The 24383-nt window shown below is 41.3% G+C and overlaps 4 protein-coding genes across 5 annotated transcripts in view; all 4 read right to left on the bottom strand.

The window, feature by feature from the left end:
• Positions 1–1845: 1845 nt before the first annotated feature.
• The window catches only part of LOC111331556 (uncharacterized), a 42753-nt gene continuing 20215 nt past the window's right edge, over positions 1846–24383 (bottom strand). For both annotated transcript variants that reach the window (XM_088760799.1, XM_088760800.1), the window contains exons 21-24: positions 24112–24250; positions 4267–4436; positions 3232–3288; positions 1846–2746 (exon numbers count right to left, since the gene is read on the bottom strand). In XM_088760799.1, the coding sequence (XP_088616925.1) occupies positions 2566–2746; positions 3232–3288; positions 4267–4436; positions 24112–24250 (547 nt within the window). In that variant the 3' untranslated portion in view covers positions 1846–2565. The remainder of the gene's footprint in view (positions 2747–3231; positions 3289–4266; positions 4437–24111; positions 24251–24383) is intronic.
• On the bottom strand, positions 5281–6719 carry LOC111331569 (uncharacterized). The gene has a single exon (XM_022936701.2). The coding sequence runs from the start codon at positions 6717–6719 to the stop codon at positions 5373–5375; it is 1347 nt and encodes a 448-aa protein (XP_022792436.1). The 3' UTR covers positions 5281–5372.
• LOC148729971 (uncharacterized) lies at positions 6635–24249 on the bottom strand. The gene is made up of 2 exons (XM_088760801.1): positions 24112–24249; positions 6635–8967 (listed from the first exon to the last, which is right to left on the bottom strand). The coding sequence occupies exons 1-2, from the start codon at positions 24155–24157 to the stop codon at positions 7493–7495; spliced, it is 1521 nt and encodes a 506-aa protein (XP_088616927.1). The 5' UTR covers positions 24158–24249; the 3' UTR covers positions 6635–7492.
• On the bottom strand, positions 12648–14436 carry LOC148729972 (uncharacterized). Its single transcript, XM_088760802.1, has one exon. The coding sequence runs from the start codon at positions 14363–14365 to the stop codon at positions 12941–12943; it is 1425 nt and encodes a 474-aa protein (XP_088616928.1). The 5' UTR covers positions 14366–14436; the 3' UTR covers positions 12648–12940.

Here is a 24383-nt window from a genome sequence, read left to right as displayed (position 1 = left end):
TTAACCAGCAGTTTCAATATGAAAGTGGGTGCTGCTGTCGTCAGAGCTTGAGGGAATTCCATAAGTAGGACTGGATCGATTTCCTATTCAAATTCACGACTCATACACAAGAGTGGCTGTGCAGCTCGAACTAGGAGCCCGAGTATTTAATGCCGTCCGACAAAGTTACACAGTCATTACCTCTAGGGCTAAAACGTTTTTGTGCCGCCGCCTGATACGAAAACTCTAAAATCCCAATGGGAAAAATGGGAACGTATTCCCTATCCAAATGCAGTCGCACCGACCTCTGGGGGTTAGAGGTAAAACAGCTTAAAAACATGCAAGCAAAAATCTGACGTAAAACTAGAAAAGTTCGAGAGCTGAGATGAATACATTACAAATGTCAAACCTTAAATGATACGCTCTACAACAAAAGGCTCACTTAACGCCATAGCGGCCCGCGTGCTAACACACCGTGAATAGGATAATATTTACATTCTGTCACTGCCACTTACAGTTTAGTTCCGCCGAATATAAATACATATCTTTGCACCTCCATTCGCGAATCGGCAAAAATTGCTCTCATAATAGAGCAGCCAAACATATAAATATCTCTTGTCTTCTTCCTCGAGAGTTATCACCAAACCGTTCATGACCTTGATGGATACTTCCACAAGCAATTAAAGACATCTATATTGAAAACTCATCTCGTTTAACGTGTCCTTGATTTCTAGCAGAACAGGACGGCTGTACACAGCTATTGCTCGAAATCGATCGATATTTCTACTCGCATTTTACGTGATGTCATCACAAGCACTCTGGATATGACTGCGCATGTCTCCGATTTTACATCCGACAAATTTTGGCTTTTTCTCGCTATTGTAAAGAATAGGCTGCTGCCTCGCTAAGGCTCGCCAGCAAATATTTTCCTTCTAAACTGCGATGTTATGTACTATTTCGAAAACGAATGCGTCAAACGTGAAAACTGGTAGAAGCACGTGGCCGCAAGCCGAGTGCTTTTAATGTTTTCAAGTGTTTGGAATCCCTGATAAAACCCGATGCACGAGTTTTTGAAATAGCGCCTCAATCGCCCCTCAAGAATAGAAGAAAACGGAAATATTCACGAATTTTTCACAAGTTGTCTGCAAGTCTCTTGTTGTTATTCAACTGAAGAAATGAGTTCACTTGAGTCTGATGCTTTATCAAACTCAAGAGTTTGATATTATATGAAACTCATAGATGGCGCGTCATTTCAGTGGATTACCGAGATTTCAAACCACAGGCACGTGACGAAATCGGCGTGTCTTGGTTAGATGACCACCTCATGATTAATGAATTTGAGAAAAACATTCCCAGCCCTGTGTAAAGCCGTAACAACACACGTGACAAGATAAGATAATTTTTCACGTCGGATATCCTCCAAGCATCCAGGCGATAAACGATGGACAGTTCGTTATCAAGAATGGACAAACGAGGATGAACTCACAAAAAGGGAAAGTTTAAAGATTTGCAAGCCGCAGGGTAAAAGTCTTTCGGCGGTTTGAAAGCGTAAAACAATACAAAGACTTGAAATACAGTAAGATTGTGGAGCAATATTTGATGGTGTAATCTGATCGTCTGGGTGAAGATGGTTCTGAGATGGACTGTTGTCATGAATCGACCACAAGTGCTTGAGTAGTAATATAATGAAGTAATCCTAATTAGGGTAACAGAGTTTTTTTTTTCAATCTTTTCCAGAAAATGTTCGCTAAAAATAAGGTTTCTCACTCCAGTAATGTTACTAAAACCGATTTATGCCCCAAGTTATTTTTCCTTTCTTTTCTAAACCAGTTGACAACAAACTTCACTAAACCAGTTGACAACAAACCATTCAAACGCTGTTTTAATTTTAAGATCTCTTTGACATTAACCTTCAGCAAATTTGACGATTTCATTCTTTCTTCCCAAGAACAAAGTTATCCATCAATCATGTCGTTTCTACTAGTGTTACAGAACATTGATATCCCCAAAACGTACCAGGCAACACACTGACCTAGAAACCGTCTGCGTGACATGACGCTTTTTCACGTCACGCAAGCGTAGGGCGACTGTTGAACGAAACGATTGTAAGGGACGATTTAAATTTCTCCTGACAGTCCCAATTTTTGATGGTAGTTAAAGTTAAGACTTCTTATTCAAATCATTGACAGAAACACCTCATTCCTGACGGAAAAATTAAAACCATTTATATCTTTGAGGTTCTCACACATTTAGCGAAAGGAATTGCAAACAATCTGTTCCGAAAATTTTTGCTTGCCAGTGTAGCATTTCTTTCTAACAGCTTACCCCCACAGTACACCGCACAGTACCAAGAAATGGCCTGCGTGACACGATGATTTTTACAGTATCAAGAAATGAGCTGCGTGCCACGATGTTTTTTCCAAAATCAGTCAGGCCAAGTGAGACTGCTGAACGTCACGCAACGTAATTCTAACTCGATTAAATTTTAGAACCATGTCTTTACCAGTGAAGCTTCTTGGAGCTACCAGCTCTCCACCAAGACGCACCATAAGCTGTGCGACATGTTGGACGAAACGCAACGAAATATCATCCTGGTAGCCCAATGATCTTATGGGGATTGAATTTAATACTTGCTTCAATATTCCAGGGATTGTTGACTGTGTGTTCGGTTTCTTTTGCAAACCCCTTTTCGATCAGCACCTTATTAATGTGAATTTCTTCACCCTCCGTGTCGAACAGGTCGACATAAATAGTCTGATTCCACGCCCTGTGAGACAGTAAAAAAACAGAAAAAAAAAAAATCGGTAAGTCAACCCCTTCACTCCCAGGTAAAACTGAAGTGTATCTTTTCCTTGTCCCATCAATACACTCTCCCGCTAACAGATGACGAAAATGAGCAAACTGTCAGCCAATGGGTTCTATCTTGATATGGCACCAAATTCTCTCAAGAACTTTACAAAGAAGCAAACAAAAGATGGAGGAATATCACTTAATTGATCGACGAGTCACATACCTGCGCACATCCTATTCAGGGACATAACTACGGGAGGTCCTGATCCTTGCCCCTTTCCCCCTACCCCTCCCCCTCACCTTTCTCTCCCCTTCCCCCTCTCCCTCCCCTTCCCCTCGCCCCCTCCCCCTCCCCCTTCCTTTCCGAGATGATTATTTTATTGTAAGATTCAACAAGATATACCGTATTTCGTTCTTCTCACATTAGGTTTGCGCAGGTAGTGAATAAACATACTCACTTACTTAGAAAGGATGTGAGCTATCAGTACTTTGTCTTCTGTAAGCGATTTGAAAGTTGATCTGAAAATATCAATGAGCATATAAAATGAATAATATCGATGAAACGAAGGGAATATTCCACCGAAACACTTTTTAAGGTCGATCTAATTGACTTTGAGACGCTACACAGATACTTCACTCGTATCATTTGAAGTAACCCTCTACATCCTAACATGAGTATGCATATTCTCCATACTGTTCTCTATACATTTCCTATGGTGCAGACAGAAATGGTTTAAAAACAAGAGCTGCTTTTATTAGAGGTAATTTTCCAACCTCGTTCCCAGGTCTCTCATCTTCCCGCCCCCTGGAGCGAGCGAGGAGAGGGCGGGAAGATGAAAGACCCTGGGAACAGCGTTGATCATTTTCTGTATTCTCGCTACCTTGAAGTCTGATTCAGGAGTGAAACTGAAGGAAGAAATTAGTGCTTATTACTCTTAGAATTAAAGTGCAGCACAAGTAGTGAACCAAAATGTCAATAAATAGTAGTGCCATTAATGCCAAATCAGAGGCACATGATTTAGGTAAGAAATAAGAATACAGCCGCACCTGTATAAGGAGGCACCTTATTTAGCGGTCACCCTGTATTAAGCGGTCGGCTGTCAAAATCCTAAATCTGTGTTCCTTTAAAACACTGTAACCACCACCTCTATTAAGTGGTTGTGGTCACCCAAAAACTACTTCACAACAGCCTGTTGGTGGCCGTCGTGGAGAAGTGCAGTTGTGGAGAAGTGGTTGTTATGGGGAGGTAGGATTAAATGTATGGACAGCCCGCTGGGACCAAAAGAGTTTCCGTTGTGGAGAGATGGCCGTTAGTGGAGGCTCGACTGCGAGATTTTGTACACTGTCGACCCCGCTTTTCCCCTTGGGTGACCACTAAATACAGGTGCGACTGTATACCGTGACACAGCCACCTAAGATGCATATACCTCTAATTGGTGAGATTTCCCTTACAGAACATCGAAGAGCAGTTTTAGCTTTGAAACTTTAAGTACTCACATAGCATCCGGGGACCATTTTTTACCATTTGCGACCACGTCATCAATTGGCTCCACATTCCCCAAGAAACATTCGAGAGCTTGAAATGGAAGATGGAGAAAGTGGGGGAGCATGCGCTTCACGTGACTGGCACGTGTCCACTCAGAGTTACCATAGTCCACAAAAAACACCTGACAAGGAAAGAAACACATTATAAAAAAACACAAGGTCCTCATACAAGTGTCGTACAATTAGAATTGAAGCGGTCTAAAGGGCCAATCAGAAGAGAAGAAAATGTCACGAGGAGCCAACGAACAAGTAAACTACCTAAAGCGCGGAAAAACGTTGGTGACCAGGAAGCGGTTACTTTTAGCTTTGCATCTGATTGCTTTAGAGAGTTTTGTGAGTTTTGTGGACCAATCAGGGAGGAGTATAACAGAACAAAAATTGAAAATTTCTTCGTCACCAGTAATTTCACTCGCGACTTATAGTAAAAGCTGGCATTTAACATTTTATAACTCATTCTCGTGGATTATCATCCCACAGTATAGGGTTTAGTGCTTTTTAAGGCTAAGTAATAACGCCACAGTCTGAGAAAAAACCTAGGGACCAGTTTGTTTTTCACACCTTCAGCCATGAGGGAGACGCAGTTTGGACAAGAAGAACAAATACATGGTGCGGTATTCCAGTAGATAACTGGAATTCCGATCGAAAGGTTCGGGATGGGGCCCTCGCTGTGTTAGAGGGAAAGAAATTTACCTCCTACTGAGCTACTCTCAAACCAGGAGCAGTGTATGCATTGGAAAGCAATACCAGCAAACAATGTGAGAAACCAGCGCGAGACTAAAACCTTGGTCAGGAGAAGCAGATATACTGCAGGTCTCTTGCTGCTGCAGAGACCGAAATGACTATGCGCGTAAGGCTCGCCTTGGATTTAATCAGTTTTTGAATGCAATGTAACGTGCTAACTTTCGCTTTCTTCGTCGTAGTTGACGGGATCACGGGATATTAAGAAAACACGAAGAAAGGGCAAAATTGGAATTTTTAAAAAGAAAAAGACAGTTTATTCATGCTTTGTGAGACTAAAAAAGAAACAAAATTGTCTCATCTGCATTTTAATCGTAACACTAACAGGTTGGATTCCAAGGATAATAACCATCAACACGACATCTGTTCTCCAGGTTTCCGCGGTACCAGCTAAGGAACGCCTTGTTGATTGTAACGTGGCGCACTTGAATGTTCATCCAAGGTTGGTTCTGAGTACACTGATTATGAATAAAGCAAGAGTCCGCCAAAACTCCTTTGCTTTTAGAGTCGAATATCGAACGCAAAGCCAGCTTAGTCTTTTTTCCAAAATTCATAATATAAGAATATTCTTCAGAATTACAATTTTTAATATCAAAGACACAAGGAACACCAGATACGATGGCTAGTTGCCATGAATCGTACAAAGCGTTGACTACAAATAAACGAGATCTGACGTAGGGAAGAGAGTACTGTGCGAAAAAACAACGCCATTTTTGTTTACGCTTCTGCGTGCGTATACAATCTTGATTTAATCCCGAGGATGAATTATGTAATTTGTATGTCTGGCGAAAAATAGATCGCATTGTTTCAGTTCCATTCAGTGACGGCTCGTCAAGGAAAACACCTGCATCGGCGAGAACACGGAAGGAGGCTTTCGTCTCGCGTCGAAGCCTCCTTCGGATATAATCGGCATGTATGATCGCAGATACTGCACCGGCTGACGAACCAGTCAATATGATCTCCGTAGCCTTATCGATATCCCATCGGTGCAACTCTCGTAAGACTGCATCGAGTATTCGTCGACCTCGGAAATAAAGTAGCTTGTCTTTGAATCTGAAGGGTTTGTCACGATTTCCAGTGAACGATGATCCGTCACAATAAGGAACATAAACCCCAGTCCACTTATAAAAATCTGGGTTGTTCCTCGTTTGGCTCGAGAGCAGTCCTTGTACGTCTGATAAATAACGGCGATAACATTTAGAGGAACCAAGCGCTGTGCTACTTCGCTCAGAGCACGTTTCGGCATCATGGCACCAAGCACCCCCCTGAAAAAACACTATCCACTTCGATCTATCTGACCCGGTTCCATTCCTAAAGTAAATTCCAGGAGGGGAACCGTCGAGACAAACTGCTCCTTTGTTAGAGGCGTTTGTTAGTAGATGTAGTTCATAAGGTCTCTCGACTGGTTCCTTTTCTTTGGACGGAAAAAGTTTTTCAAGAGCTGCGAATACTTCTTTCTTCTTGCCGTCTCGTCTCGCGATCTCGTTACGTTTCCCGTCAATTTCTCGTTCTTTATTCCTACAAGAATCCGTGGGTAAATCATCAGAATTTCCCGCTGCAAAATACCGATAATCTTTCACCGATGGATGGGAAGATATGGCATACGAGATTTCTATGCAGTTTAAGGAAAGAAGACTCAACAGAAAGCAGTAGACAAAACACTCCATTTCTCAGCTAACAGTGACCAAATTATTAAAAAAAATACAATGACACGCTCGAGGAGGCCTTAACATGGGAACCTGCCGAGAAGCTGTCACAATCGCATGCAGCGACAAAAGATAAAATTTTAGCGGGTGTCCAACTAGTAAAGAGAGTTATTTGTCACTAGTAAAGTGATAGTAGCAACCTAAAACAAAGCACCCGTTAGACTTAGTACGCTAAGCCACGGTTTGTGAATATCAGCCCTTTACACTTTCGCATCAGTACGCACATTCACCACATTGTTCTCTCTATTCCACAAGGTGCGGACAAGAAGAATTTGTTCAACGATATCAAGACCTTCTTCAGCTGGTAATCATTTTCTTTATTTCCTGAGAAATAAGATTCTAGTAACTCTTTGGGGCCAACAGGTTACATAAAAAAAGTCTTCATTTTTCAAGTGTCACGCACCGACAGAATTGTTTTGTTTTACGTCGATATTGTGGTAAAAACAAATCGACAGTGGTTTAGCGTGCTCTGTACTGTTATTGACAACTTATTCGATTAAATCATTCGTCATTTGTGGTAAAAACAAATCGACAGTGGTTTAGCGTACTCTGTACTGTTATTGACGACTTATTCGTTAAAATTATTCGTCATTTGTGGTAAAAACAAATCGACAGTGGTTTAGCGTGCTCTGTACTGTTATTGACAACTTATTCGTTAAAATTATTCGTCATTTGTTGCAGACTCAACAACATTTAGCCCAAAGTGATAACGAATACCGTTTTCTTTGTTAAATCTATCGCCAATGATAACGCTTAGGGCAGGTTGGGTTAGATGCATAGGAAGAGCGGTCGATCATAAATCTGTCTTGTTCCCTTCCACGATACCAGTCGGAAAAAGCTTGCGCGATCGTAATATTTCCTACTTCAACTTGCGTCCAATAATCGTTCATGGCGCATTGCGTGTGAGCTAAGCACGCATCTGCAAAAACTGCTGTCCTCTTAGAGTCAAAAATCGAACGCAGAGCATACAAAGTTCTCTTGCGAAACTTCACAAGGAAACGCAACTCTTTTGAGTTACAAGTCTCCACTTTGACAACGCACGGGATGTTTGAGAAAATAGCTAATTGCCAAAGATCGTTCAAAGAGTTCACAAGAAAGATAGGCGAGGAAAGAAACGGTAGAGAATATTGCGGAAAGAGACAGCGCCATTTATACTGACGCTTTTGCGCACGGAGACAAGCTTGATTTAAACCTGTTGAAGAATTATGTAAAGAATACATCTGTTGAAAGACTGATCGAGCTATTATAGAGCCATTCAACGACGGTTCGTCCAAGAAAAACCCAGCGTCTGAAAGTACCCGAAAGGATACCTGCGTCACGCGTCGTAAACGAGATCGGATGTAATCGGCGTGTATGATAGCAGATAGGGCTCCAGCCGATCTACCAGCCAATATTATTTCCGAAGCATTTCCGATGCCTCTTTGAAGCAACTCCTCTAGTAGAGCATCCATTATTCGGTGACCTCGAAAATAAAGGAGTTTGTTTTTAAATTTCAATGGTTTAGCGCGATTTCCAGAGAACGACGCGCCATCACAGTACGGCAAAAACACTGACGTCCAGTTATAGAAGTCGGGGTTGTAATTAGCTTCATTGGAAAGCAGTCCTTCTACTTTGGGAAGGAACTTGCCGAAGCATCGAGAAGAACCAAGCGCCGTGCCACTTCGTTGATAGCACGTTTCAGCATCATGACACCAAGCACCCCCCTGGAAAAATATTATCCACTTCGATTTTCCCGAGCCGCTTCCCCTACGCTGGTACAATCCAGGAGGGGAACCGTCGAGGCAAACGGCGCCCTTTCGGGGACCTTCCAATATCAAATGAAGCTGATGAAAATTATCACTTGTTGTATCATCCAAGTTCGTTGCCTTGACAACACTTGGAGGAAATTTCTCTTCGGGCAAGTTTTTTTCCACTTTGGCTGTATTTCCTGATAAGTTCGTGAATTGTGCGTCGATGTCACCTCTGTCGATTCCATCTTTGTCGTCATAGCCATCGTTACAGGAATTGGTTACAATGCCCTCAAAATTGCCCTCCGCAAATTGCTGAAGATCCCAGTTCATGGGAGGCAGAGGGACCATTTCTGAGGATAATTTGTGAACAAGAATGTATAGCACTAACGAAAAGTAACAGTAAAACATGGGCATCTTTTCTTCAGACGATTCAGTGACACACGCAGAAAAAGTCAGAAGGCAAATCGGTGGGGTACCAGCTAAAAAAAAACAGGTAACGCCATTTAAGAAAGGTCGGGAGAACAATGACACAAGCAATAAAGGAGAAGTTAAAAAAAGGGATACAATTTAACAGGTTGTAACTTGCATCATGTTAATAATTTAATATCGGGGTACCAACGTCTAATAAACTTCGAACACAACAGACGTGAGCGCTATTGTTAGACACCCAGTTCCCTCCCCTCGCTCTTACTCTAAGATCCCCACTCTCTAACAAGCCCCTGTCTGGAGCTTTTATACCCTCGCCTCTTCTTTGCATTTTTATTCCTGTGGGCCGGGTAGCGATAACTCGAAGAAGGTAATTTCCCTTATCATAATACAACACAGAATTTTTAAGTGTGTGACTACTGAGCTTGTTCTGATGAAATTGATTACCTTTAAATGTCTGTTTTCTACATTCTACGAATACAACAAGAAAAATTGACATTATAAAAAACCGTAGCTTGCGTAGCCAGGCTCATAAAGGAGAGAAAAGGGAGGGGGGAATAAGTGACGAATGGGATAAAAGACTCACTCAATTTTCTAGAGTCCACCCTTAACAATCTGTTAGCGATGACTGATCTCCTCTCCACTCCCCCTGGAAACGATGTGCTCTTCTCCAAAACCCTCCCTCCCCTGGGCGATAATTAATAACTGGTCCCTTATGAAACAAGGTAAAAATTACACGGCCAGAATTCAATTGAAGTAGTAAGCTACTGTTTGGAGCGAAGTTGCCCAATTTACCTGAGCTCATCTCAGCGATAAGCGAAATTACTATTTGCCGTACACAACACAGCAGTCAGGCATGCGCAAGCCGTGTGCCAATTTCTCGCGCACAATTTTAAAAGAAACGTTAGAAAGACCAATTGTGACGCAAAATATGCAGGGAAAAAATGCAAAGTGCATAGAAATCTGTGCAAAGAAACGAAAGTAGAGAAAAGGAAATAATATGGATATATCAACAAAGTTGAAATGGTAAATCAGCCACCGTAATGATTACAAAAGCTGACGTTTCGAGCGTTAGCCCTTCGTCGGAGCGAATAGAGGAATTGTGGGTTGTGTGTGCTTTTAAAGGCAGAAAATGGAGCTACGTTATTGGTGGGAGCATGGCAACGAGAAAAACATGAATAAATTAGTGGAATGAAAAGCGTTCGTTGATCCCTGTGGGATTTAGACTGCCGGTTTGAAAGATGAGCTTTTGTTCAAGAGAAAAGGAAAGTTCGAGACTTGTCGACCACTAGGTCCTTGGAGATTGTGCTGTAAAAGTAGCATATTAGGCTACTCGCATTGCTCGGCTTTTTTTCCAAATTATGCTCAAAATTATGCTCGTTTTTGCAAATCATGATACTTTTTCTTTAAGTATGCTTTTCAACAAAAGAAACACGAAACAAGTTCAAAATATATATCTACTTTTGATAAAGAATGACTTCCTTATTTTGAGTTACATACTTGCTCTGACAAAACATAATTAACAACTGCGCTTAATTCTAGGCTAAAGGCGGTGACCTTCTGTGTCAAAATGCACGATGTCAGAATCACGATTCTTTTCGATGCCAGTTTGTTGCCTGTGAAAGCGGGGACTGGAACCGACGCAATCTTTACTTCCAGTGAAAATCTTTTGTCACGCCTCGCACTAGTTAAATTCGCCGTTCTGATCTGCTTGGGGAACTGAAGCCTAAAATTGATATATTTTTTTTTTGCATTCATTTCGAGTTAACTTTAGAGAAGTAAGATAAAGTGTCGATATTCATTTTCGTTCTCTTCATGTTTTTTACGAGGAAACTCGATTTGAAGTTTTCTTTTTCCCGCTTTTGCGGCTGTAAGACCGCCGGCTCAAAATGATTAGCAGCGGTCATTTATTACATCAGTGGTCTGGAACCAACTTGAGAAGGCCCCCTATCAAGGTACAAAGCTAAGAGCATTTCGCCCTCCATTTCGCAAATATGAGAGGTGTGCAGCCTTTTTAGTTAAAGCCGACGTACGATCCTGGTGAAGAACCAGTAGGCTCAGACGAAATGGAGGCAGAACCTCAGATCGATTCTTCTTCGAGGATTGGAAACGCAGAATGGTGTCAGTTTTGGCGGTGGTCATTGCATAGCTATGCGCACGGTCCACGAATGCTTTTGTTGTCAAGAACTTGAGGAGTTGAATCGGAAGTTTGATGAATCAGGTATGTGTCCGATTGAATATTTATTTTTTCGTATTGAAGCGCAAGTAGTGTTTACCGTAAGTACTTTATTTTCATGATTTCAGTGAAACAACTCGGTAAGTCATTACTGTATTCACTGTGTTACTCGGTGTAGCTTCTCTTGTTTACTTCATTTTCATTAGTTCAGTGTAACAAGTTTGAGAGTCAGACTTTTACACCCGTGGCTTACCACATTTTGTATTTCCTCTCCCAACAGGAGTTCCTTGTATGACTGAGCACTCCAAATTCAGGATTGTTTGCCTCGATACTGATGTGCTGTGTACGGCACTTATCGGTATTCACAACGCACGCTGTTATCCTATCCCGGACCCCATTGAGAACGCGTTATTTTCAATTTTTTTTCTTTTACAAAAGTCCTTCATGCCTATTTTATTTACCAACGCTTTGCAGTAACTTCTTATACCTTCGTATTACCGTCGATACTTTCGTTTCTTTCCTTTTATTCATGTGTGTTTTCCTTTATTTTATTGAACGCGGCGCCTGGCATGGGTCCACGGTGTCCTGGGGCTGAGGAATAGGAGAACGAGTCCAGCGTGCGTTGTGAAAGCCATACGCAACAAATTTCCTGATGCGAGTGGCCAATATTCAGGCTTTAAGCTCGCAGAGTTTGATTTAAATTGAGGTAAAAAAATCCTGGATTTAAAACAATGATTAATTGTGAGATTGAAATGCCTTCTCAATCCTAATAAGTTATCGACAACAAAAACATTCGCCAACCCTCTCGTAAATACACCATTTTGTGTTTCCAATTCTCGAAGAAATTTTCCTTTTCTTTTCAGTGAAAATTTCAAATTCAACGTATATATGCGAAAAAAATATGATAACTTTAAGTAACAGATTTTAATTTCGATGTATTTTAGTAACTGCAAACAAAATTTCGCTTAAAATTTGTCGTCGCTACGTTTGGTGCTGCGAGACGGTACTTGCAGTAAAACAATTAGTTACCGGTAAGAGCTTTATAATTTAATAAGAAGTTCAAACAATGAAAACTATTTCCACATCCATTACGACATGAAATAGGTAGTTATTTCTGGTTCTTATTTTTTTTGGTAGGAAACAACTACTACTTCATTTTCGTAGTTAATCCCCATTACAAGCCACGCAACTTCGATAACTCTATAACCATACCAAAGTTCTGTAGGAAGACTACGGGGCTATTATCTTTCTTCTTCACCGGTGACGTAGGAGCGAACTAAAACAACCGCTGACATCGCTTTTCTGAGCCGCCGTACTACGAGGCCAAAACACGTTTCGCATAGTTTACGTTGCTCCAACTTTAGATGCGGATATCTAAAGAACCAATCAGAATATCAGAAAAGCCTCACCCACTTTTGTTGATATATGCCTCGTGAATAAGACTGTGGAGCCATTTTGCTCGTGCTGCGGTATCCGATACCTGATAAATTCAATAGAAGGACCCTCGGTCGTTTCACGCCTTACTGGCTCCTGACACTCTCTACATGAAAATAACGTCTAAATAATATTTTTATCGTAAACTGCATTTATTAAGCTTACTTCTGATGTATAGTCTGTTAGGGTTTTCTCTAAACTAGCGTGCGTACGAATTTTTTCCCGAATGACACCCGTGTAGGTGGGAAGTAACATTAAAACTATTTTTTCGAGGCGAAGTTGAGCCCAAAGACTGAAAAAACGTTCAAACATTGATATTTGAACTATAACCTGCAATTTAAAAATGATTTAATTTTATACTTCAGTTCCCCTTTAAGGTCCCTACTAACAAACACTATTAATGCCACATATATTTTTTACCAATGATAATTCTTAGGACAAGTAGGGTTACCCCAATAGGGGGAGCGGTCGATCAAAACTTTCTTTGGATCCCGTTCACGAAACCAGTTGAAAAATGCCTGCTCTAGTGAGATGTTATCTATCGCAATATGCGTCCAGTAATCGTTCATGACGCACTGTGTGTGAGAAAGACAAGCATTTGCGAAGAGTGAGGTCGTTTTGGAGGCCAAAACGTTTTTCAAAGCATTAAGTGTCTTATTTCGAAACTCCATAATAAATTGCATTTCGGTCGAGTTGCAACTCTTTACATCAAAGACGCAACGCATTTCAGAATAATAAAATAGTTGCCATATATCGTACAAGGGGTTCCCTAAAAACATCTCGGAAGTGAGGAAAGGAATAGAGTATTGGGGAAAATAACAGCGCCATTTTTGATGTGACCCTTGTGCGCGAAGGCAAGCTCGATTTAAACTCGTAGAAGCATTATGCAAAGAGTACAGCTGCTGAAACATAAGTCGCGCCATTGCAGAGCCATTCAACGCGCGTTCATCCAATACAAAACCCGCATCAGGTAGCACCCCAAAAGATGCGTTTGTCGCGCGTCGTAAACGCGACCCGATATAGTCGGCGTGTGTGATGGCAGTAAGGGCTCCAGCCGATCTTCCACCGACTATTATGTCGGAAGCACTGTCGAGACCTCTACGGAGCAACTCGTCTAAGAGAGCATCAAGTATTCGGTGACCTCGGAAACAGAGCAGTTTCTTTTCAAATTTTAATGGCTTATCGCGATTTCCAGTGAAAGACCCACCATCGCAGTATGCCACAAAGATCGAGTTCCAGTTGTAAAAATTGGGGTTGAATTTAGCGTGGTTGGAAAGGAGTCCCTCCAGGAGAATAGTTTTCCGGAATAATTTGGACGAGCCAAGCGCTGTCTTACTCCTTTTAAAACAACTCTCGACACGGTAGCACCATCCGCCCCCCTGAAAATATATAATCCACTTCGATTTTTCCGAACCACTTCCTCTGCGAAAATAAAATCCAGGAGGGCTTCCATCCAGGCAAACGGCACCTCTTTCGGGGCCTTTGGTTATGATGTGGAGGTTATGTGCTTTCTCGCTTTCTGCGTTAACGTGTAAGCGCACAGGAATTTCTGTTGCCCTTGCAAAATTGGTACGGATACTCTGTTTCGACAAATTCTCTTCTATCTTCCCTGATGCCGTTCTTGAAAAGCTGCTGTACTCTTCGTTGGGGTAATCTCTGTGTTCATTTTTGAGTCGATATTTGTCGAGAATGCCCTTGTAGCGGACATCGGTTATCAAGCCCTCAATATCCGCCTCCTCAAGTTGCAGGAAATCCCACTTCGCAGAAAGGGAAGGTTTAGTTGCTGAGGATGATTTGTACGTAATTGAAAAGAGGATCAAAGCAATAAGTAGACACGGCATGTTTCTAACAGATGTGTCCGTAAAACTGATAAAGGAATTAAGAGGCCAAACAAAATAGTGTACTAGGTTCATTAAACTTTAACACGATGAACCTTTTGTTGCCTTTTTGCCTTAGGGATTTCTCCGTTGGGTTTCGCGAAATTATACTCGAGTAAAATCGGATTCAGTCGGCAAATTGTCACTGATGACATTTTTTCCCAACGGTAGCCTACTTTGGAAAATAAAGACAAACCAACAGGGGGTGGGTCAGTAAATTTCAAGAGTACGTCAACTGTTCTGAATAAACTTTTGTCAAAATATTTAATACTTAGAATACAGCTTGTTGTATTATATCCTTGTAAGTTTATGGTTTAGCTCATGTTTTAGCGGAAGCGGCGCCGAGTAGATGGAAGCGATGAGAACGGGCGGCTGCTACGCCTTATCTCAGTTTAATATGCCTTTTTCTGTTTCAGTGATTTTATTCTCCGGTTGGCCAAAAATTCTCAAACAAAAATCTTCATCGTCGCATTGACCACTTTCATAAATGGCTGCCGGATTAATATTCTTTTGTTTAAATTTAAATTAGCCTTTCTGGCCTCGCTTGAGATAATGTATTCTTTTGAATTTTGTACTGGAGAACGAGGCCAGAAAGGCTAATTTAAACTTAAACAAAAGAATATTAATCCGGCAGCCATTTATGAAAATGGTCGATTAGGTGAGTGAAAAAAAAAAAAAAAAAAAAAAAAAAAAAATAGTGCGAGTGGTTTGGAATTGCTTGCGCAAACCGTTATTTTTTTTCGTGACGACATCCTACCTCGCGCGCGCTCAATGATACTTGCATATAAGAGCCTAGTAAACACAAGTACATACATATACGTTATGCAAGACGAGCATTCTTTTGTAGGGATTGGTAACGAGTTTGCACCAAAACGAGGTCGGTCAGCCATCGCCATTTCGTTGTACGCTTTTTTAGCAAGGATTTTCTCGAAATCCTTATCGATGTTTTGCCTTTGTAAATGCCTACACACTGCTGTGTTCCTCATTGTACTTTAAGGCCCATCGCAATTCAGATGGGGAGAAAGTTTCATTCTTTAACTTCCCGAAGAATGCAGTTTTGCGAAAGAAATGGATCCATGCGATTCGAAGAGATCCCGGAAAATATTTTGAACTCGTCGGACTAAAGTGTGCTCCCGTCATTTCAAGAAAACTGACATGAAAAAGTCATTGAATGGTATTATAACAATGAAGCCTAGTAGCGTCCCATCGAAATTCTCGTGGCACATGGCATCGCCAAAGAATAGAAAATCGCCTACGAAACGCCAAACAGTAACAACATCTGTCCAAGATGAACCTACAAACGCCGATTCAATCGCTGAACCTGTAGATATTGTATGCAAATCGACAATAGAAGAAAAACTTATAGAAGCACAAGCAGGGAATGCTAAACTTAAAGAAAAAATGAATGCACTAGAAATCTCAACTTCAGGATCATCGACTGAAGTCAGAACGATTAGCCAAAGCAAACAAGTTACTAATGGCTGAGCTCGACTCAGAACGACAAGAATCACTTCAGACTTTGTTTGATAATGTTTTGATCTTTTCCAGTTCTTACATACTCTTCTACCCTATAGAAAGAAAGAAGAAACATTCTGATAAGATCGCGAACAAAAGCAAATAAGAGGGTTGCTATGGCTACTGGTCCTTGCTACTCCCAAATAAAACTTTGATTTACATTGTAATATCGAATAAAGTTTTCCAATAAATCATCAATATACCATTTTTACCTCTTAAAAAGTCAACATTTCACTATTATAAATAATCGATTCTCTGTACAGAGATTTTAGTGAGCAATCCACATGACGGCGAAGCTCCGAAGATGGGGACTACAACTCAATACTTATCAAGCATTTAATGGCGACTTCAGAAACAGTTTTATGACTTTTTGGATTGATAAAGAAATTTCAAGCCGTACTTAATTCTTTTTAGCATTAAAATGCGTAACTTGGCTGTCACTAAGAATGAAAGAATCGTGAACCTACCGCTTAACAAGTTGCGCCTTCGTCTTCAAGCCCTTTGCTGGATCTCCTCTGCATTTGAGCCAGAATTTTAACTCATCTACTTTTAAATTACTTGGGTCTCTTCCATCAAGTGAGGAACCCAGAATATCCGCTTTGTAAGCGTAGAATTTTTCATATTTTAGTCGAAAACAGTTACCAACAACTCACATCTCTCTAAAACTTCTGTATAGTCACACTTCTGCAAGGCTGACCGACCGCGTTTTGGTGCAAACTCGTTACCAATCCCTACAGAAGAATGCTCGTTTTGCATAGCGTGTATTGTAGCTCCTAACTTGGGCTTTTCGGTTACAATGAACTTAGAAATTACTTTAAAAATTAAGTTCACTCAATATAAATTTAAATGCTCTCCCCTCAATAGCTTCTGCGCTAAACGACGCTTGAAGCTATTTACACTGTCCGCAGCTTTCAAGTCGTTAGAATTAACAAATGGTAAACACCACAGCGTACACTATTGAGTTATGGATGCACGCGGGAGGTTGCTAAGCACGAAAGAAGTGTAAGAGTCGCGCGAGGCGATAGCCGAGAGCGACTCCAGCTTCTTGAGTGTTTAGCAAACCTCCCAAGTGCATCCATAACTCAATAGTGTACGCTGTGGTGTTTACCATTTGTTTTATAACATAACATTGATAAATTGTAGCTAAAGAGTTCCATTTTATTTAACAAATCTTACGTGACCAGAAAAAAACAAGCGTGCGCGGAAAAATAGTCTTTGCATTTGCTCACGTCAGCAGCGTACACCCATAGGCAAATGGGGAGACGCTAAATTGACCAATCAGAGCGCGCGCTTTACTTTGGTTATGTTATAAATACAGTTCCAAAATTTGCATCCACGATATGCGAATGAAAGTTGTCCATATGACGGACGACAACGAGGGATGTGTAAAAGATTGCGTGATCGCGTAGTCCTAGTGTGAATATGATAACGAGGTACAAATATATTGGTCAGATATTTTGGAACTAAATCATTAAGCAGGGGCGGATCCAGGAATTTTTGATTGGGGGGGGGGGGGGTCAAAACTTTGGTTCAGAAAGGATTGTTGGATTCTTTGAGGCAAATTACTTCTCCCCCACACCCCCTCCCACCAGTCGCGGTTGCACGTTATAATTCCTTGGCCGCTTACCGTTTATTTGGATTCATTAAAAAAAATCAGCCAGTTAAAAGTGATATACGATCCTGTCTCAAAGTTGTAGGCGTCAGGTTTGATAGGGGGGGGGGTCCGGACCCCCCGGATCCTCCCCCTGGATCCGCTATTGTAAAGACGTTTAAATACCATTACAGCATCGTTAAGAAAGAGTCTATCCTTAACAGTAAGCCAGTTAAGGGATCTTTTGCCTTCTGAGATGCGGTCATATTTCCTAAGACCTAACACGATACGCGCAGCAAAATTCTGTACTAGTTGGAGTTTCTTTACGTTGCCCTGAGAAGTGTTAACCCATATAGTTGAGCAATAGAATAGTTTGCTAAAAACGAAAGCGTTCACCAACAATATAGGAGACTTTCTGTCCAAAAGGTGTTTTATCCTTCTAATCTGTATTAATTTAAATAGACAGAGGTAGTTTTTGCAACATGATCGTTGTAAGTTAAGGACTGATCGATGAAGACACCAAGGTCCTTTTGCCACAAGAACTGGTGTTGTATCCTTTCCTGAAAGGGAGATAGTCACTGGAGGCAATTTACGCGGTAACTGCGGCACTCCCACAAGTAAGACTCTGGTTTTCTCCGGATTAACTGGTAGAGAATTTTGGCAGCACCATCTACAGATTTCTCAAAAGGCGGAATGCGCAGCTTATGTCTGCTGAGCGAAAAGAAACGTATAGTTTGCTGTCGTCAACGTAACATGTAGACTTACAATGGGCTGGAACAGCCAGGAGATCATTTACGTAGATGGTAAATAGCACAGGTCACAATATAGAACCTTGTGGAACTCCATATTTTAGAGGGAGAGAGGCTGAAACAGCGTCCATAATCCGTACTCTTTGGTTAGGACCAGACAGGTAACTGTGTAACCACCCCAGGCTAGATAAAGTGATACCTATTTGTTGTAGTTTCTGAAACAAAATATCGTGTCGGATACTGTCAAATGCCTTAGGCATATCCAAGAAACAAGAGCAGAGACTTCGCTCTTATCCGCGATGGACATAAGAAAATCATCCGTTTCATGTAGGAGAGCAGTTTCTGTAGAATGAAATTGACGATTACCGCTCTGGTGCTCAGATAGCTTCTTACTGGTGGTTATATAATAATTTGGATATATCAACAAAGTTGAAATGGTAAATTGGCCACCGTAACGATTACAAAAGCTGACGTTTCGAGCGTTAGCCCTTCGTCGGAGCTAACGACGGTGGTGGTTATATAGTCCACGAACTGACGATGAGCTAGCTTCTCAGACACCTTGGATAGTGTAGGCAATAATGAGATAGGCCGGTTGTTACAAGGATCTTTAAAACAACCTGACTTTAACACAGGAACGACCTCGGCCATTTTCCATGCTTTAGGAAATGTAGAGGTACTAAATGAATTATTCATTATTCATAGGCAATAATGAGATAGGCCGGTTGTTACAAGGATCTTTAAAACAACCTGACTTTAACACAGGAACGACCTCGGCCATTTTCCATGCTTTAGGAAATGTAGAGGTACTAAATGAATTATTCATTATTCATAGGCAATAATGAGATAGGCCGGTTGTTACAAGGATCTTTAAAACAACCTGACTTTAACACAGGAACGACCTCGGCCATTTTCCATGCTTTAGGAAATGTAGAGGTACTAAATGAATTATTCATTATTCATAGGCAATAATGAGATAGGCCGGTTGTTACAAGGATCTTTAAAACAACCTGACTTTAACACAGGAACGACCTCGGCCATTTTCCATGCTTTAGGAAATGTAGAGGTACTAAATGAATTATTCATTATTCATAGGCAATAATGAGATAGGCCGGTTGTTACAAGGATCTTTAAAACAACCTGACTTTAACACAGGAACGACCTCGGCCATTTTCCATGCTTTAGGAAATGTTGAGGTACTAAATGAATTATTCATTATTCATAATGCTTGTAATAACTGATAATATAATATAATAATATAATATAATATGATAATATGGCCGGCAAACTGTCCTTAAGGACACGGACAGTGATTTTATCATGGCTGGGTGCTTTATTCGAAGATAAGCCCTTGATAACCTTTCCAACCTCTTGTTCTGAGACAGCATGAAACTGAAAATCATCAGGGCACTCATCATGTTTCCATGTTGCTGGTGGTGGTGTTGTTGCGGCAGGGTAAAAATCCACTGACAGTGGAATTGTCTGTAATCATAATCTCATCAATATGAGACGAAGATGCATCTGTAATTCTTGTTGGTTTCTTGACCAGCTGTGTCAGATTAAAGGTAGCAATAAAATCTAGGAGTTGGTTTGTATCAGGGCAGGTGTGCAGGAGATTGCAGTTGAGGTCACCAAGTCTGACGATAGCAAGGTTCACTAGCAGAGAATCCACAAAACTTTCGGCTACGTAGTCGAAGCTGGTTTTAGCTCATAAATTTGGCGGTCGGTAAACGTTACAAACCAAAAGCGATTTATAAGCTCTACATTGTACTTTTAGCCAAAGTTGTTGAAACCCATCAGTAGAAACAGAGGATAATTCATTCAATACTGATGCTTTTGGGCTGGCTTTAACATAGGTACACAACCCACCACCTGATTTAAGAGGCCCACGATCTTGCCTGAAGACTTGATAGCCAGGGATCTCAATACTTTGATCGGTGACCGAAGTAGCAAGCCATGTTTCGGAAATGGTAAAGATGTAAAGTCCATTTTGAATAATGGTATCTTCAACAAGTTGAAAATATTCCCTCGATTTTAAGGATCTAACATTGAGATGAGCGATCTTCATGTTGGACCGGCTTTAGTTTCTTTGGTATTCCTATTTTTGAGGAGTTTATTACCTTGGCCGGGCCTAGCAAAAAATCGACGTAACCACTTCGAGATACCACGAGAGCGCAGGGATTAAAAGAAGGTGTACAGTTAGCAGAATATGCGAGCTGTGATTTGAAGAACTTTCTTTGAAGGCAGTTTCCAATATGGCCGCTCGCACGATTCGGCACTTCCCTAATGGAAGGCTTGTAATCTCGCACACAATAGCTGGAAATACGCCATAATTCAAAACCAGAGCTTATCTGAACATATCCTTAGGGCTGAGAGAAACCCATCTCAAAGCTCAGCGATGTTAAGAGCGATTTGAAGCTCTTTCTTTGAAGGCAGGTTCCAATATGGCCGCTCGCACGATTCGGCATTTCCATGAAAGAAGGCTTGTAATCTTGCACACAACAGCCGGAGATACGGCGTAATCTAAAACTACAGCTTATTTGAACGTATCCTAAGGGCTGAGAGAAACTCATCTCAAAGCTCAGCGATGTTAAGAGTAAAAATATTGGAAAAAAACTTGGAGCGATTGATTCAATGTCTTATCTCCATGACAAGTCATAATCAAACTTTTGACAATCTCTGATCGAGTAAAGAGCTAAGAAACATGAGTAAGTTTTATGAAGTATCGAAAGTGCTCGATAAGCGTACGGACGCTCACGGTCGCGTTGAGTACCTCGTCCGCTGGCGTGGCCATGGAAAGGAGTACGATAGCTAAGTGGATGAAACGGATACAAACGAGCGCCTAAAACAAGTGTTTAGGACAGGCCACCAAGGAACTCCAGCCTTACAGCAGATCTTGGCTGCGTTAGTTGCAGAGAAGCTGAACATGAAGAAACCGCGCCTTCTCTGTCTTAAACTTGTAAAACATTTTCAAGAAAACTTTTTTTCGACGATCTCTTCTGATCATGACACGAGCGAAATGTTCGTTGTCAAGTGACAATAGCGAAATGGTCGTTGTCAAGTGCACGCGTCTCTATAACCATTTACTCCATTAGCATGACAACAAGAAAAGGTGGTGTCAATTAAGCGCGAATTTCAAAGACGCTCAGCTGCGCTCAAAACATGTTTTAGGCCGGTAACTTATTTTTTGACGATTAAGAGACAGAGACGAGAAAACAATACACAACTGACCACGAAAGCGTTGGAAGTTATATATACTCTAGTGGAACTAATGCACTGAAAGTGTTTCGTAACTAAATTCCCCAAGAACCCTGTTACAATTTCCAGAAAAAGAGGCTTATTAATTGGCTTCCCCTTTTGAGGTTCTTTTCCGATTGCTGGGTTTTGCCTGTAGTTATTTTCAGCTTTTCCATTTGTATTTAAAAAATACAAACCCTAGCTCTTTTAGCGTGCTTCTGAACGTTGAAATTCCCCGGTTTGCGCGAAGAAAGAAATAACTTCTACAGCCCGCGCTTCATGTAACAAAGTTTCCCTTCCGTACCCCCGGAAAAATTGTCGTTGTTCTGAGCGACATTTCCCTTACCCCACCCCGAGAATTGTGATATTGTCAACATCTGGTCGTCAACGAATGTTTTGAATCTCGCGCTCGGAAAGTGGCTAAGCGTCGGTTCTTTGAAACCTTTACTCTAGAAAGAATAGAGCCTCTAAGCCGGCAAACAATTAAAATGCCCGTGAAAGGAAGGTAATCCAGTGTCACTGTCTACCACAAATTAAACACAAAGTTTCATAGGTTGAACAATCTGTTAATCAAGGGGGTCATACCCTGCCAATTTCAAATGCTTTAAAACACCGATTCGCGAATGGAGATGCCAAGATATCGATCATGTCCTACTTCACGGAGATAATTTTTTTTTTCTCGGTGCATTCAGTAGCAGTGAAGTGTTAGGCAAAATTACTTTCATTCGGAGTAAACCATCGACTGCAGCTTCGGCTGGTCTCGAGAGAAGAGAGGAATGCGTGAAGCTAACCTACTTTGCGTCGAAAGCGACTTCGGTACCACAGGCAAATCATTTACAATATTCTTCGCCCGCTGAGGCGTTGACTTAGATCGTCGAGTCAAAATCTCTACCCGTTGAGGTAACTAATTCGACCATTGAGTTACATTTGCCCGCTGAGGCGAAAGAAAAGTTTGCAATCACAGTTTCAAAATGTGGATCGCTTGCTGAAGCTAACAATTCCGTTTATTTCAAATCGTATTATCAGTATTTCCTTCAAGCTATGACGCCAGCACCCACTTTCACATTGAAATTTCTAGTATCCAAATATTCAATATTTCAGCCGCGGAATTTATCAGCCGACAGCAGGCTCCCAGCCAGCATATCAGCCCCCTGAAGGAGAAATTAACCTGAGCAGAACGCAGGATCCACTTTATAATGCCCACGGCCACCGCCAGCTATAGACTATGATAATGGTGCTTCTTTACTCATCTGCGCAACGAGTAGCTGAATATCTCACAATACCAAAAGACATTGGGGTGATTATTGGCATGCACTACACCGCAGGCTGTTCGAACGAACACTTTGATCTAGATTTTTCGTTGAAGGTAAGGCTTTACGGTACAACGTGTGAATGTACTCGTTTCACGTTCCACTTTTCGCGTTTCACATTTCACGTTTCACGTTGGCTTAGCGTCTCTAACGTTTTTGAAATAGATCTCTACGGAAGACTATTGTATAATGCTTAAAGCTATTGCATGTGAGCCGGATGGGTGCTGAGGAATGTTTTCGAAAGCACAATTGACATATTGCGATTAGAGAAATTAGGAAGAGTAGATTTAATTTTCTTCGTTCGCTTTTGCGGTTAAAAATCGAACAACACAACAAAAAATGATTTGTGTAGTTTTCTGCCAGTTCGTTTAACTAATTAACCACTTAAAGTTTAGCTCGCTCAACTGTTAGCCGCTAACCCTTTCCACCCTAACATCAGTATGCAAATTCTCCATACTGTTCTCTATACATTTCCTTGAGGTGTTGACAAGGAGAATTTGTTGAACAATCAAGAGCTTCTTTAGCTGGTGATCATTTCCTTTATTCTCCTGCCCTTAATGTGTGATTCAGGGGTGATATTGTAAGGAGAAATTAGATGCTGGTCACTCTTAGGGTTTAAGGAGTTGAGGAACATGGGGGGAGGGGGTCAGGAGAAATTAGATGCTAGTCACTCTTAGGGTTCAAGGAGTTGAGGAACATGGGGGAAGGGGGTCAGGAGAAATTAGATGCTAGTCACTCTTAGGGTTCAATCGGCGTCAAAGTGTAACGACAACCTGTATTGAGATAAATTCCTTTTCCTCCCGTAATAACTCAGTAAATCTTTTTTTTAAGCTTTGTAATCTGGGTGTTTTCATGTAAATGGTATTGCCGTCACTATCTAATAGAGCGAGTTGTTTTTGAAGATTTAGCTGCCCATTGCCAAGTTATTACCTAGTTTCGAATTGGTTCCCATTAAGATACAATTTGGTTACGGTCTGAATCAAAACACTGTTGAACCAGGTGCTGTCTGTCTCTAAGCAAGAGAGGATCAGTCATTATTTACCGCTGGGGGAGGGGGTCGTGGGATTTATGGGGATCACATGGTTTTGAGGGGGAACGAAGGGGATCGGTCGTCGTCAACAGAGTATAAAGGGGGGACTATAGAAAATTGACTACCAATTAACTACAATTTAGGGTGGGATAGGAATATTACAGAGTCTAATGGAGGTTGAGGTACCCCCCCCCCACCCAACCAGGCGTTAAATAAAGATCTTTCGCTTGCTTCTTTACATCTCTCAATTTTAAGAATTCCTTCTTTCATTCTAATTTTACCTGCAGTTCGTCCTCCCGCACACCTGTGATACGCGCTCTGTACCATTTATCGTCTTTGGAGTACTTGGCCACACACAGCTCGCCTTCAGCGGGAAAAATACGCCTGGGATCTTGACAATTGTTTCGAGAATAGAATTTCCTGCAAGAAAAAAAAACGTGAAAACGTTAGAAAGGGGACTGATTACTTTCCAGTCGTTTCGTACCCACGGACGTTTCGTATTCGGTCGATTCGCACCCAGCTTGAATTACTCGCACCCAGTCAGTTTATAAGT

This window comes from Stylophora pistillata, chromosome 5, assembly GCF_964205215.1.
Source record: "Stylophora pistillata chromosome 5, jaStyPist1.2, whole genome shotgun sequence".
Classification (NCBI taxonomy): Eukaryota; Metazoa; Cnidaria; class Anthozoa; order Scleractinia; family Pocilloporidae; genus Stylophora; species Stylophora pistillata.
The sequence above is the reverse complement of the archived record's forward strand: the minus strand, read 5'-3'. Positions and strand labels throughout refer to the sequence as shown.